Genomic DNA, 15,155 nt, shown 5'->3' with positions numbered 1-15,155 from the left:
CTAGCCATTAAACAGCAATATTTAGGGTGTTTGCTTGAGTTTTTTTTAAATACAGGTTGCACATTTCTTTTGTGGGGAAACCAATACAAGCAGCTGTATTTCCCTGTCTCATACCTACAAATTCCATAAGACTAAATCTAACCCAAAGTTCTTAGGGGAAATTCCAACTGTGAAAGGTACAGATCATTAGATAGATTTTGTTATATACAATGAGCAACTAAACACTTGGCAATACAGATGGAATATAGTGGCAACACTGAGAAAGTAGTTACTAAAATTCTAGCATGACTAGGATTACCGTTCTCTCAGTGCTGTAGCAGTGTAGTGCTTACCATAGAGAATGCTAAGGACAGTGTTTCAAGTCAAGATCTTAATTAAGCAACAGCTGTGCAGGAGTTGGATGTGGTTTGGTTAACAGATCACTAGTGCAGCTGCATTGGCCAGGACAGGGTTAAACACATCAGGGGGCATCTACTTGAATTGGCCAGCAGATGGGCTCGGAAGCGTGTGCGCTCAGGGTCCAGTGATGGGTTAATTCGGCCCTTCCTAGCTGGAGTGGTGTTTCGCAGTGTGGTTGCTCTTGCAGGAGCGAGGCTAGCTGCAGTGGAGTAACTTGAGCTAACTCTTGCAGTGAAGACAAGCCCTTTGTCTCAGTTTTACTGGTAGGAACAAGAGGTGGGTCAAAAATTCCATCAAGCTCACATGAGGTGTTTTTCAACAAAAACAGTCCTTCAGCGCTGGAGCCTGATACTCCTTCCTGCAGTCAGGTAGGCCATGTGTCACTCAGTGGAATTCACCCTGCTGGGCAAGAAGTCTCTGCAGGACAGGTGGGATTTTCAGGCCCTAGGACTGCATATTTTAAAGATGCAAAGACTCACATGTGTCATTTTGCAGGTCTCACCAAGTGATTTGATTACAATACACAAGTTTGTATAATAAATAAGCAAAGGCTCGTTCTAGGGCAGAACTGCTGCTTTGCCAGGAGATAAGCATGGGGTGTTGCTCAAACAGCACACAATACATTGCGTGATATAACCGCTACAAATATTTTAAAAGGAAGTCCTACTTACAGTGTCCCACATGACAATGTTGACATCTGTGCTGAACGAATTGTTAATATGCTGAGTGATATAAAGATTGACAAAGTCACAGAAGTGATGATACATATTAACACCTGGCAGAAGAAAGAAAAGCTCTTTACTATAAAGCAGGGCACTATATTATTCATTCCCATTTTTGCAAACATTCGTGTTTATTATTCACAAGGAAATTACTAAATACACTCCCTGTTCCTGTGTACAGAAAGGTCTGGGTTTTAAATTAGTTTTACTCTTTATGTGACTGAGAACTTATTATATGCCTTAGAGATGCAGAGCTTCAGTAGGGATGGAATCACATGAGAAAACTATGAATTAACCAGATATTTTAAGAAAAATCCAAGGAATACGCAGGGCAGCCAAAAGCAGTAAGAAATTAAACCACAAATTAAACTTCTTTGAAGTTACATTTGCTATTGTGATTTTCTATTGTATACTAAAACCACTACCACATTAATGGTACTGCAATGTCTAGCTGCACAGAGCAAACATTAATATTAGGACTTCATCAAAATGTTTTCAGGCTTTTTAAAAAAAAGGTACAGTAAACTTCACTTTGGACCGTGGGATAAGACGCTACTCTTGCAATGTTATTCATTTAGCACCTGCTCCAAAGCCCGCTTCAAATACACTCTTGAGCACAGTGTTTTTACCCACTCCTATTTTTTTTTAAAAAAAGCCTAACTTATTTGTCTAAATACCAGACTAAATATTCTTCCTTGTTAATGATAAATCTCTAAAATGAAGAATATTAAAGCTAAGATCAATACATTGAAGAAATGCTAAAATATTCATGATGGAAAGACCTTCATAAACTACTTCACGTCTCTCATGAAGTATAATATAGTGCAGGACAGTAATCACTAGGACTCTCCCATACTGAAGTAGATAAGATATTACGCACTTTGCAGCTGATTTTCACATAGTTCAAAGCTTTTAAAGAAGTCTTTTTACTTTTAAAGTGATAAACCTGCATAAAAAGTTATTTACTTGGGTTCTTTTCTTGAAGTACATCACTTCCACCCACCACCCCAAACCATTACATATCTATGTATGCAGAAGCTGATTGAAGTGATATAGCTAGTAATAAATTATGTTTATTCCCATAATGTGCAAGTGAGATATGAAAATAGTCATCATCAGTCAAGTGTAATGGAAGTGGTGTGAAACTTTTCTGAGTTTTGGTTTTTTTTAAGCGCCTATTAATCGTACAAAACTTGCACTTTGTCACAATTTCATAGATTTGGTTGAACTATGAAAAGGGAGTGAAAACAAAGTCTTATAATCTCACTCCACCTCAAAGATCTATAAAGACCACATACACGTTCAGAGTGAATTTCATACACACATATACCCTAAAAATGTAATGTAAACGGACACTACATTATCACACTGTATAACGCAGAAAAACAATATCTGTTACCTGCATCTAATTTCATGAAGTAAGTTGGCTTTTCAATAATAATGTCACATTTGCCATCTTCTATGGGTCTGAAGCTTAGTGGAGTATATGTCTGGAGTTCGGCAAACCTGAAATTATTCAATGACATTTAATGAGTTTTTAAGATAATGTGCCTGAATACAAGTACCTATTACAATTCAGAGTTTAGTGACAGTTCACCATGTACATTTCATCGAATAATGCTGCCAAAGTTTGATAAGGTTTGACAATTGAAAATTTTTAATTGTAACTGAAGGGTTTTAGATCATTAGCTTCAAAAGGTTAAAAACTCTGCCTTTGATCTCAGGAGCAAGTAGCATCTTTGATCTACAAATCAACCCAGCAAAGAACTGCGAAAAGATTCTTTCCTTCCATCCATATTTCCAGGGTGCAGTTAATTTGAATACACTTCTATCCAACTTATCGATGAGCATTTAAAAGGCATTTCACTACAGACCACAATGCTTTGGCGAGATTAACGCCTGCAGATGCAAGGTTGATTAAGTCTGAAACCAATTAGAAGGATTCATTTTGCTGGTAACCAACAGTCTGCATGTTGACAGCCATCTTTTGAAAATGGATCAGAGTTTCAGATGGCACTGAGATTACTGATCACAGTGGGGACAATGAGGTTACACATGGCCAGAGAGAGGAACCCAAGGGAACTCTAGTGAGGTCAAAGAAAGCACAAGTGGAAGCGGACAAGGAGGGAAACTGAATCCTTAGATCCTACTTGATGTCTCCAGTTCCACCTGCCCTAGAGATTAACCTGCAGCTGTCGGTATGTCTACCATGCAACTAAGATGGAAGGGTCCCAGAGCAAAAGAGCCTAAGCCCATGAGCCTCAATCAGCTGGCATAGGCTCATGCAGTGCAGACAAACTCTATGTGACAGCAGCACTTCAAGTGGCAACAGAGCAAGGTATCCCACACTACCTCACTCTAGGATGGAGTGTCCTCACAAAACACTGCCCTGCAACAGTCCCTGAGCCCTGTAGATAGTTGCACCCAGCCCATGATTTCAAGCACAAACTCCCTTTTGCAGGTACAGGAGTGTAAAGAACAGACATCAAGTAGGCCCCAATTCAGCAAAGCACTTATGCTCAAAGTTTAAGCACCCGGCTGACGCAGGTAACGGTGCTTTTCACCCCTAAATAGCAAACCACTGCACACAAAGGGAATTATCATACTGCCTCATTCTACAGACGGCATAGCGGAGGTGCAGACAGGTGAAGTGCCAGCACTTAGACACACAGATAGGCAAAGATCAGAAGCCAGGTTTCTGACTCCCGGCACCGTTCTCAGGCCATTACCACTACTACACATTTTTGGTTTGTTTCAGAGACTGTTTCAAGTGGATCCCGAAGAAAATGACAGTGCTGCTTTTGGGTCAAGACAAGACAATACCCTTTTCTCCAACTAACGAACTGTTGGATCAAGAGTTACTCAAACTTAACACTGTGAGATATTTACAGTCTTTTGTCCATGTCAATGTTGAAAACAGCAGCATCAAATGTATGACCACATCGGGTTCTGCTACGTGCGGGATTCAATTTGTATTCCTTTCTTATTTCCGAGAGTCAGTATTTCTCAGTATGAAATACATTAGCACGAAATGCCTCACTGAGAGCTGTTGATGCCAAAGAAAGGCAGACAGAGAAAGAAGAGTAAAAACCAACTCTAACTTGGAAACAGCTACAATTCCAAATCGTACCAAGACTGCAGAGGGCTCTTGCGCTGACCTTCAGCCATGAATACTTGACTGTCGAAGTTACAATGACCTCCGATTTCTCCTTTCTGGAGAAAGTCTTCCTTGAATCTGATGTAAAGGAATAAAAACATATTAACATAAAGTACCTGGCCCAAGCGTAGCAGTTCAAGAGGAACCCAGCCCAAGACAGATCAGTACTGAGGTACACTGCAGTTCTACACAGGTAGACCTGCACAGCAGCCAGCTCAGGCCAATGCACTTAGGCGCTAGGTCAATTCAGCAAGGTACTTAAACATGTACTGAAGTTTTGGCACAAGTAGCCCCACTGACTTAAATAAGCCTACTTACATGCTTAACGTTAAGCACACACTTAAGTACCTTGCTGAACTTGGGCCTTCGTTTCACTTTTTGAGCATTATATTCACCCACAAAAATCACTTAACACAAATTATCATCTATTTTCATATAGTACAAGAGGGTTGAAATTTACCAGGAAGTGATAGCACAGACTATAGAAAACCACTGGTGATTCCTCCAACACAGAATATCCTTGAGCCAATTAACACATTTCATACTATTACAAGAATTCAGATTGCACAGTATTTACCATTCAAAACAATATTCAAAAATACAGCAATACTGTACCTTGATTATCAATAGGGAGATTTTCCAACTACTAACATTAAATCTTTTAATTGGGTTTAAATGTCTGTGCTAGTTAAAGGGACATCAGCAGCTTTTCTTTAAAGTCATGTGTTCAGAGTAGAAATGTTTTCTATAACAAGTAACATCTAAGATTAACAGAAAAGATCCCCAAATTTTTAAATGTCTTTAATTTGTGCAAGTAATGACACTGCCTATTCAATTTCAGAGTTTCCTCTTGTGCAATCAGTTAGCCCTCAATTCTGTACTGAGTGCCATGTAGGTGGATCGCTGCCCCAACATGGAGCTCAGTACAGGAGATGGACATTAAGTGTTACTGTAATTATACAAAGAAATGAAACTAAACAGTTTACCAAGAAATGACTAACAGGTGATAAAAGCACGTTACAGACATGGGTAGCGTGTGTAATCTTGTTATAAGCATGCCGATAGGTGCTCTAAGGAACTGTTAAAAGCAATCTCATGATCTGCCGGATTCTAAGGATTTATTAAAATACATAATAATAAATTAACCCTTTAAAAAACTATTGATAAATGTAGCCTTACTGGTAAGTATGACCAAGCACTTCATACAGCAATAGAGGCAAGAAAGATATATACATTTTTAAATAGGAAAATGTGTTTGTGAACCCATGAAATATTACGGGGGCTCAGGGCAGGTGTAGCAACAAACTATCTTGAACTCACTTTTTAAAATTTGTATAGATTTTAAGTTAACTGCAGCCCTTTAAAATGACGTGCACTCTAAACATGCTTAATTGGTTACACTGCTTTTGCCAATGGCCAGATTTGTTACTTAAAATAGGAGAGCTACATATTCCCCAAAATCAAATTGCTCCCAAGAGGGAAAAAAAAAAAAAAGATGTGGGTGGTTCTACAGTTTCTTTCCTTGAGAATTTCAATGAGTGGTGCTGCCATACATGGTAAATGCAACTCTCCAAAACTCGCCTTCCTGAAGTCTATCCTTGTGATTGATATTCAATGTCCAGATCCTGCAAAGACTTCCATTATTTCACAAGTCATCCTACTGATTTCAGTGGGGACTACTCACCATGTGTAAAGCACATGCTTAAGTCTCTGCAGGATCAGGGCCCAAGTCTCCCCAGTAAGCTGTCTGGTTCGCATCAGTGTAAATGCGGGCAGAACCTAGCACAATTAGTCTTTGATTCTATAGGTTTTGAAACCCAGGTACTATGACGACATATGCACTAGATAACTGCAGATAGGGAGATTTGTGAAATATGCATTTTGAACTGTATTTTCCCTGGTGTTTCCTGGTATTACTGGAATGTAAGCAATTCAGAGACCTGTCATGGTTTCGCTTTGTGGTTCTTAAATCAATGTACAAGTTTGTCGCTCTACAATGCTGGAGGTACTGTGAGCAGGCCAGAGATGAATCACCCTGTGCAGAAAGAATAAGTAGGGATTGATTAAAATAAAATAATACTAGGAGCAGAAGAACATAAGAATAGCCACACCAGTAGTCCATCTAGCCCAGTATCCTGTATTCCAACAGTGGCTGGTGCCAGATGATTCAGAGGGAACTAACAGAACAGGGCAATTACGAGTGATCCATTTGTTATCCTCCTCTCCCAACTTCTGGAAGTCAGAGTCTTAGGGACACCCACAGCATGAAGATGTGTCCTTGACCCTCTTGACTAACAGCCATTAACAGACCTATCCTCCATTAACTTATCTAACTCTTTTTTGAACCCAGTTATACTTTTGGCCTTCACAACATCCCTGGCAATGAGTTCCACAGGTTGACTCTGCATTGTGTGAATTACTTCCCTTTTTTTGTTTTAAATGTGCTACTTATTAATTTCATCGGGTGACCTCTGGTTCTTCTGTTATGTGAAGGGGTAAATAACGCTTCCCTATTCACTTTCTCCACCCCATTCGTGATTTTATAGTATCCCCGCCTTGGTCATCTTTTCCAAGCTGAACAGTCCCAGTCTTTTTAATCTCTCATCATACAGAGGCTGCTCCATACCCTTAACATTTTTATTGCCCTTCTCTGTACTTTTTCCAATTCTGAAAGATCTTTTTGAGTTGGGGCGACCAGAAGTGCACACAGTATTCCAGGTGTGGGTGTACTATGGATTTATGTAGTGGCATTATGTTTAAAAACTTATAAGATAAGCAATGCAGTCTTCATAAGTATAACAAAATACCTACCTTTGCTATAGGCTTGCAGTGGGTTTTCATTTCATCTAGCCTTTCTTTAACATAACCAAAGTCAGCTTGTTTCCAGAATATCTGCTGAGCTGTCTCAATGTCATTAGCCCTGATGCATGAAAAAAATTCAAGGACCTTCATTTAATGCATTTTAGCTGTCTGGAGAGGCTCTTTAATTCAAACGGCAGGAGGATGCCTGAGAAATTAGTTTTATTTATCCTCATCTTCTAAGAGATCTCAAAACTAGCCAGGCAAATTAGACTGCCAATAAGGTGACAATAATTAGCCACTGGAACAATCTACCAAGGGTCACGGTGGATTCTCCATCACTGACAATCTTTAAATCAAGATTGGATGTTTTTCTAAAAGATATGCTCAAGGAATTATTTTGGGGGATTTCTATGGCCTGCGTTATGGTGATCACAACAGGGCCTTAGAGTCTATCAATTTATGAAAGCAGAGCTACAAAAAGCAGTATCTAAGCCTCTTGTAACCAATGCAATTAGTGGTTAATGGAAGGTTACTTTATGTTTTTAATTCCCACAATAGACAATCTCAGAAAAGACAGAATAAAAATAGGACAGTAAAATGAGAGATACACAAAAAGGACACAAAGTAAATGGAAAGAATGTTCGTTATGATGCCATAGATCCTGCAAAACGATCCCTGCTGTATGGATTCAGCACTGAGAAGGACAAACAACGTCCTCAGGCCAAATTTCAACAGAAATCAAAACCGCGGGTTTTGTCCTTAGACTGTGCATCATAGAGACTGGGTGGAGACCATGGTACATAACTGAAAATATCATTCCCCTAACCACAGAAGGAGTCTGACAGCCATCTTATAGAGTAGGTTCTCTCTCCTCACAAGCCGAAGTTATTAATACATAAACCAGAACAGAAGAGCCAGCCATGTATTGTTTTCGTCTCCATTCAGTTTCAAAACAGGAAACATATCAGCTGGACACAGACAAAAAAATCAAGTTCTTTTTTCTTTTTTTAAGCTATAAAAAAGATACTTGAATTTAAGGCTGTATTATAACAAACTAGCCCAGGGGTCGGCAACCTTTGGCACACAACCCATCATGGTAATCCACTGGCAGGCCGCGAGATGTTTTGTTTACGCAGCTCCCATTGGCTGGGAATGGCAAACCTTGGCAACTCGGACCTGCGGGAGGGCACGCCTGCAGATGGTCAATGTAAACAAAATGTCTCACAGCCCGCCAGCGGATTACCATGATGGGATGCATGCCAAAGGTTGATGACCCCTGAACTAGCCAGTCTGCATAAATACCATGACTTGAAGTACTTCAAATAACACTTTTTTTTCCTGAAAAAGTTCAATGTTATGCAGGTTTCCATGAAGAGACAATCACAATATCCTCCTTTAGACAACACTGCACTATGCCTTGAAACAAGTAAGTTAACTCAATATCCAAAATAAACATCAGTGTCGTATGTTAGGGACATGCTGAACTTCTATACATTTAAAATGGAAACTTACCATCCCGTTTCAACATAATCACACACCGGGTAACCAAACCTGTATTCCTGCTTGCAGGATCTCTCATAGCCCCAGCAGGATTTTAGATTCTTCAAGTATTTCTGTAACACAGGAGATTCCCATTGAGAACTGTTGGCTTATTAGATTATATTTCATCAAATTAGTCTTGCATAAAAAGCTTTCAATTTTATGTTTTCTCACACCGCATTATCACAAGGAACTGCTTAGATTACCTTTTTATATCTTGTGCATAAAAGCGTGTGTGTGTGTTTGCAAGACTGGGGCTCAAGTATTATTCCCATGGACTTCAATAGGACTATATGCATGAGTTGGACACGTACATAGTGCTTGTAAGATTAAAGCTTTAGCACTTGAAATTTCAATACACCTGACATAAGTCTGGAGGTGACAAGCAGACTACACCAGCCTAGTAGCAAGTCTAAAAACTTTCTAATAACTGTCTTTAGTATACAGAACTTCTTTCACATGTCTGAACGTGCTGTTCAGAGTACACAAGTCTTTTTCTCTTTTGGCTATATTGTAATTGTGATGGGGATTTCTGGGTGGGGAACGATTTGGGTTGGGGTTGAGTACTTAGGCTCCCAACCACCCTCCTTTTTCCCAAGGGCAAAAAGGGATTCCCCCTTTTGTGCCCCTTCTTCTGTGGCTTGTGCTTATTGGACATCTCGGCTTGCTCAAAAGGGATCAGCCAGAGTGGGCATTTCTAATACAGATTTTAAAGATTTATCCCACATGCTACCCCTTACACCTTTCGTTCATATACTCAAGAAATGTTCCTGAGCAAAGAGATCAAGCAGTCAGTCATAATCCTCAGCCTCCTTCCCTTCTACCCATTTTGTCCTGAGGTCATACCTCTTATAAGTATATTCACTATGACTCATGCCAGCACTCTTTTTAAGATTTCTAAATTTCAAACTACACACATCTGGAGTAATTTGAAATGTTTGTAAAATGGCTCTCTTACATTCAAAGTATTCCAAAGCTTCCTGAATTGGCATTTCATTAAATACATTTAAAGCTTTACCACACAGTTTTGTAATCAGTGTGGAGACTTTCTTGTCCCCAAGAATATATGAACCTCACATAGCTTTAGAAAAGTGGTAAGGTATTCCTCAATGCAGTCTCACAGGACACCACTTGTCCAAGCTGAGGGTTCCTTGAGTGGAGAGAAATGTTGGTAACTCTGGGATCCTTCCATGTTTTTCTATCAGGTCCTGACTATATTTCCTCTCCTCTTCCTTCTTCTTCAGCCTCTGTCTTTCAGCTCCACGGCTCTTTTATGAGCTTCAGTTTCTTGTAGTCTCAGCTCCATGGCTTGCCTGTGGGCAGCTTCCAGTCTCATTTCTGCCTGCCATTTCTGGTATTCGCTCTTGCGCTCCCTTTCTTCTGCCTCCAGTCTGGCTAACCGTAGCTTTGCAGTTGTTTCAGCGATGCTCATTTTTATGCTTTACTGTTTCTATTTCAATTACCCAAAATAAACAGAAAATAAACTATCTTTGACTGTTCCCAGCCATACCTGAGACTCACTTAAAATTGCTATACCAGTGCTTAAAGTGTAGACCTCATTTGAAATAACGAGCTATGCACACACCCTACTTGCTGCGCCACGGTGATACCCCCAGGGTGCAATCTGGGCTGATAAACAGCTGTGTCACCTCTGCTCTCTAAGCTAAAGTGCCTTTTATATTGCACCGCTGTGAGAGCTACCACTCCTGGTCTGCTCACACACAGCCTCCAGCCTGTAAGTTACTCCTAGTTATACTGCAAATGCTGCAGCCAGCCACTCTTGAATTATACTGCAGAGCTACACTAGCAAACTCCCAGTTCCAGACTTTCCCCATCTTGTGCTGTCCAGCTCTCTCCTGGGTAACATAAGCTCATATATAATCCATTATTTTATTAATAGAAAATGATATGCACAAATCTGGTTATCCCAAATGGAGTTTCTCCAAACACTTCAATTCAAACACACTGGTTTAGATAAAAACAAGTTTCTTAACTACAAACGGATAGATTTTAAGTGAACGTAAGTAATGAGGCAAAAAAGTCAGAATTAGTTACAAGGAAAATAAATGTAAAATGCAACTAATACCTAACTAGAATGAATTCAAGGTAGGGTCTCTCTCACCATGTTTCAGCAGTCCTACTGGCTGAACTTCTTTCAGACAGGATCCCTCCCCTAGTCCAATGCTGCTTCCTTTGTTCTTCAGGTGTCATGGATTCCATGGGCAGAGGGAAAGGGAGGAATGATTTGGGGCATCTGCCCTCCCTGCACATAGTTCTTTCCCTTCTTTGAAAAGCACCTCCAGCTGAGGTTCAAGAGACACAAAGTCTGTGAGGATGGGTACCCCGAGCTGTTTCTTTTTAAGAGGTAGATTTTTCGCCCATGTCCCTTTTCCTGCCACGAATAGCCACTTAAGCAGGTGATGGCTCCTTTGATCTTGCTGACATCTGGCTGAGGTGTCATCTTGTCTTTTTGTCTCTGAGAAACTGGTTTGGCTGCTTTCCAGATTTGGAATATGTCTTAGGAACACCATACTGTGGAGTTCTATAACTTTACATACAATGTTGCCACACACATTTTATCAGAACAATATTGACCAAAGAGTTATGAGTTTTCAAATGATACCTCACAAGGCATAGTTGTACAAAGATTATTATATTAGTGTGCAAGGAGTGAATACAGACCACCACAGTAATTAAGAAAAAACTCTGTATACATCAAATCCTTCCCCCACCCATTCTCATGACAGTATGAGAGTCAGGAAAGAGCACTGCTTAGTAGTTTTAAGGAAGAGCTGTTCTAACCCCAGAGATGACCAACCCATTGGCAAACAGACCAACTTATTACCATCTTTAACTTCTATGATTCTAAGAATAAGCAACCCCAAAATTACATTTGAGTAAACATAGAAATACCTACTTTATATGGGCAATGAGAGTCCTGCTTACAGACTGTGGCAATATGCCGATTGTTGTGCAGAAAATATGGAATATGCTCTTCCGGTACATTGATACTTTTGTAGTTATATAATGGCACTTCTGGAATGTTTTTGATTTCAATAAGATTTTCATCTTGGGCATTAGCCAGGATTTCTTGAAGCAGCACTCCAAACGCAAGCAATATTAGCATGGCAGCCAACTAGTCCTGCAGTTAAGAAGGAAAGACAGTAAAATAACATATCTATTGGTCAATATTCTGTCAAATAAATACACTTTCAGTATTTTGTCTCAGAACATGCAGCTTTTTCCTAGGCGGGGCAAAGTTCCATTGAGATTAATTCGTATAGTCTCTGATTTGTCTGAAAAATGAATCATTAGTCATGAAGAGTTATTAAGCACTGCCAACTCAAATTCAATGTGAAATGGGTGTGTTGCCTTTCACCAAGTCCCAAGGAACCCTGAGTGTCCAAATCAGGAAACTATATATAGACTATATTGCATCTGGACTGTAGGAAGAACTTGTTTTATAAAACTGTCTACATTTTTTAAGATTATAAATGATAAAACTTTTAAAAAATAAGAGACGCTGGAAAATACAAATTGTTTCCTTGCAAAAAGTGGGAATGCATCAGCCAGTTGAATGGCAATATATACAATCTCAATATGGCATCTAAGTTTCTGAATGCATGAGTCTGGTTATGTTTTATTAACATTACACATTGTTTCCCAAGGTGTATATTATAACAATATAATATACACACATCCGGTCTTCAGATCAAGAGTGGATGCATTTCTAGAAGATACATTTTAATGGTTAAACAAGTTATCAGGCTCAATACTGGAGTAACTGGAGGAAATCCTGTGGCCTGCATTACACAGAAGGTCAGACTAGATGATATAATGGCCCCTTCTGGTCTTAAAAATAAATGTACTTGTAAATCACTAAAGCTATTAGCAATATTCCAATGATGCAGTCAGCTTTGCCCACTATTCAAGGAGAACTGCTCTAGATTTTCGGGCTCCAGGGAAGAATTAAATACATTTTGCATAGAAAATCTCACATACAAAATCATGAACCTTGAGAATATTCAATAAGCAGAATTGTCAGTACATTATTAATCATACACCTGTAGCTGTTAAAATCCCAAAAAGCCCAATCTATAGCTTTAAACATGGCCCTTCCCAGGCTCTCCGAGTCATACTCCTATTGCTGAAAAGTTAGGCGATCTTCCTCTTTCCTACAGAATTTATTACCATGGTTATCTAAGGGTCTTCAGAAAACCAACGAAAAACCAAGAGTCAGCATTAGTACGAGCACCCTCTTCCTCCTCAGAGATCTTCAAACACAAAACCAACTCCCTACTCTCTACATCGGAGATGAACTCTCTAACCACAGCTCCCTTTTCTACAGTTACGAGTCTCCAATGGATCAGTACAACTACATTTTGAGGGACATTCAATTCTGAGCCTGGAATTTGCTCCTACAATCATAATTGGTGATCACAGTAACTCATGCTCACGAATGAATGACGAAATGTAGATTGCAACTGCTTGCAGTAGAACAGCTACATTCTGTAACAAGCACATTACTTAACTGTGAGGCAAAATTAAATGCTGCTCTTAAAAATGAGGCTGGTCTTTCAGCACAGAGGGGTTTGGGACTCTGTAACCAGACAAGACACAAGGAATAGAATTTTGAAGCTACCTGTTGCTAAATTCAAGATATCAAAAGTGGAAAATGTGGTTAGCACAGCTCCATGCAATCTCAGTGAGTCTTTTCAGGCAGATAAATGCATAGGCAATATAAATTCATGGAGCCTTTCACAGAGTACAGATTACATGTCCTGAGCTAAGGCATGGGCAGTTTTGCAAGGTGCCAAGTGCCTTAGATAGTTGTAGAACTCAACTGCCTCTAGGACAAATTTGATGTTCAGGAAAGTAATGGGAAGCCAGCGTGTGAAAAAATGATACTTCCTCTCAACCGCCACAAACCCAGAGGGGAGGAAATTCAAACAGCCCTGTCAGGCTAGCTGATGCTTTAACAGAGTCAAAGTTTACATCCTCAAACTGCTTTAATCCCTCCTCCCCCTAGAGTTGGATGAACAATGACCTGGAAAGCCACTTTACAGCCCTTTCTTTGACACCAGGGCAGGTCCGGTGCAGCACGGGGAGAATGGAAGAGGATTCTCCAGCTTTTCCTCTGAATGGGCTCCAGCTTTGCTACGAGGTTAATGCTCTGCAGAGACCAATTGGATAACAGAGAAAAAGCAGTCCTTAAAGCAGAAGTGGATGGTAGATAACACAGCCCTTACAAATATACAATAGCCAATACAATTTCAATAACATCCTCCCCAAACTCTGAGGGGGAGATGACAAGTGCCAGACCCCCAAGCTGAGCCAGTTCCTCTTACATACACACTTCCAGTAAGGGGCGGGGAGGGGACTGTGTGTGCATCCAGCCTGCAGCCGGGGAGGAGTGAGGGTGGCAGAGCAGCACCCAGCCAGCCCGTGCAACAGGCAGCACCCTGTGAAAGAGGAGAGAAGAATGCCCCAAATCAGCCACCCTGTGCCCCCCCGACCCTGAGACAGGCACCAGGGTACAACGAGCAGCCCTCTCCCAGATCCGGGTGGAACACATCAAGCAGCCACCCCCGAGCCCCTGAGAAGTAGGCAACCAACACTCTCCCACCCCCAGTAGCAGGTACCAGCCTGGGGGGGGCGGCATCAAGCAACCCCCTCCCATCGCCAAGCAGCAGGCACCAGTCCCGGGAGGAGGTGCACCGAGGCGCAGGCCCCGGGAAGGGGGGGGAGCACCGAGAAGCTCCCCCACAGCAGCAGGAATCGGGAAGGAGAAACACCGAGCAGCCCCCCCCCCACAGCAGGTCCAGGGATGGGGGAGCACCGAGCAGCCCCCCCACCCCAGCAGGCACCACCGGGAAAGCACCGGGCACCAGCCCGGAGAGCACCGAGCACCCCCCCCCAGTAGCAGGTACCAGCCTAGGGGGTGGGAAGGGGGCACCGCGCAACCCCTCCCATCCCAAGCAGCAGGCACGAGCCCCGGGAGGGGGTGCACCGAGATGCTCCCCCTCTCAGCAGCAGGCCCGGGAAGGGAGCACCGAGCAGCCCCCACCCCCAGCAGCACCAGCCCGGGGGAGCACCGAGCAGCCCCCCCCCCCGTAGCAGGTACCAGCCCCCCCGGGAGGGGACGCCCCGGGCTCTCCCACCTGGAGCTGGACGGTTCCGCTGCCCAGCCGCCGCTCCGCCTGGGCTCCCTGCTGCAGCCGGCGCCGCACGGGAGCGAGAGGGCCGGAGCCCTGCCCGGCTGGCTCAGCTCACCGGAAACCAGCCCCGGGGAGGGGCGGCGAGCAGGCCGGACGGGCCCGAGGTGGAGCCGCCCCTCACCCGGGCCTCTGGCCACCCGGCATTCCGCCCAGCGCCGCCAGGGGGCGCGCGGAGAGCGGGGCAGCCTGCAGGCTCGGGGCCCCGGGGATTGAGTCTAAAGCCCGACGCGGCCTTACCTGCCGCACGCTCCCGCGGAGCCTGGCTCTCGCCTAGCAAACCGGACTGACTCCGAATCCTGTACCTGTAGTCACAGCGCT

At 42.4% G+C, this 15,155-nt stretch overlaps 1 protein-coding gene across 4 annotated transcripts in view; it reads right to left on the bottom strand.

The window, feature by feature from the left end:
* EOGT (EGF domain specific O-linked N-acetylglucosamine transferase) overlaps nucleotides 1-14,849 on the bottom strand; it is a 31,651-nt gene extending 16,802 nt beyond the window's left edge. For 3 of the 4 annotated variants that reach the window (XM_032772861.2, XM_032772864.2, XM_032772865.2), the window contains exons 1-8: nucleotides 13,667-13,735; nucleotides 11,537-11,761; nucleotides 8,593-8,693; nucleotides 7,090-7,198; nucleotides 6,219-6,313; nucleotides 4,252-4,356; nucleotides 2,521-2,627; nucleotides 1,071-1,174 (exon numbers count right to left, since the gene is read on the bottom strand). In XM_032772861.2, coding sequence (XP_032628752.1) covers nucleotides 1,071-1,174; nucleotides 2,521-2,627; nucleotides 4,252-4,356; nucleotides 6,219-6,313; nucleotides 7,090-7,198; nucleotides 8,593-8,693; nucleotides 11,537-11,746 — 831 coding nt within the window. In that variant the 5' untranslated portion in view covers nucleotides 11,747-11,761; nucleotides 13,667-13,735. Of the gene's footprint in view, nucleotides 1-1,070; nucleotides 1,175-2,520; nucleotides 2,628-4,251; nucleotides 4,357-6,218; nucleotides 6,314-7,089; nucleotides 7,199-8,592; nucleotides 8,694-11,536; nucleotides 11,762-13,666; nucleotides 13,736-14,780 lie in introns of those variants that run through there. The other variant, XM_032772862.2, reaches the window with a different exon arrangement.
* Between the last annotated feature and the right edge of the window lie 306 nt (nucleotides 14,850-15,155).

Source organism: Chelonoidis abingdonii, chromosome 17 (assembly GCF_003597395.2).
Source record: "Chelonoidis abingdonii isolate Lonesome George chromosome 17, CheloAbing_2.0, whole genome shotgun sequence".
NCBI classification, from domain to species: domain Eukaryota; kingdom Metazoa; phylum Chordata; order Testudines; family Testudinidae; genus Chelonoidis; species Chelonoidis abingdonii.
The sequence above is the reverse complement of the archived record's forward strand: the minus strand, read 5'-3'. Positions and strand labels throughout refer to the sequence as shown.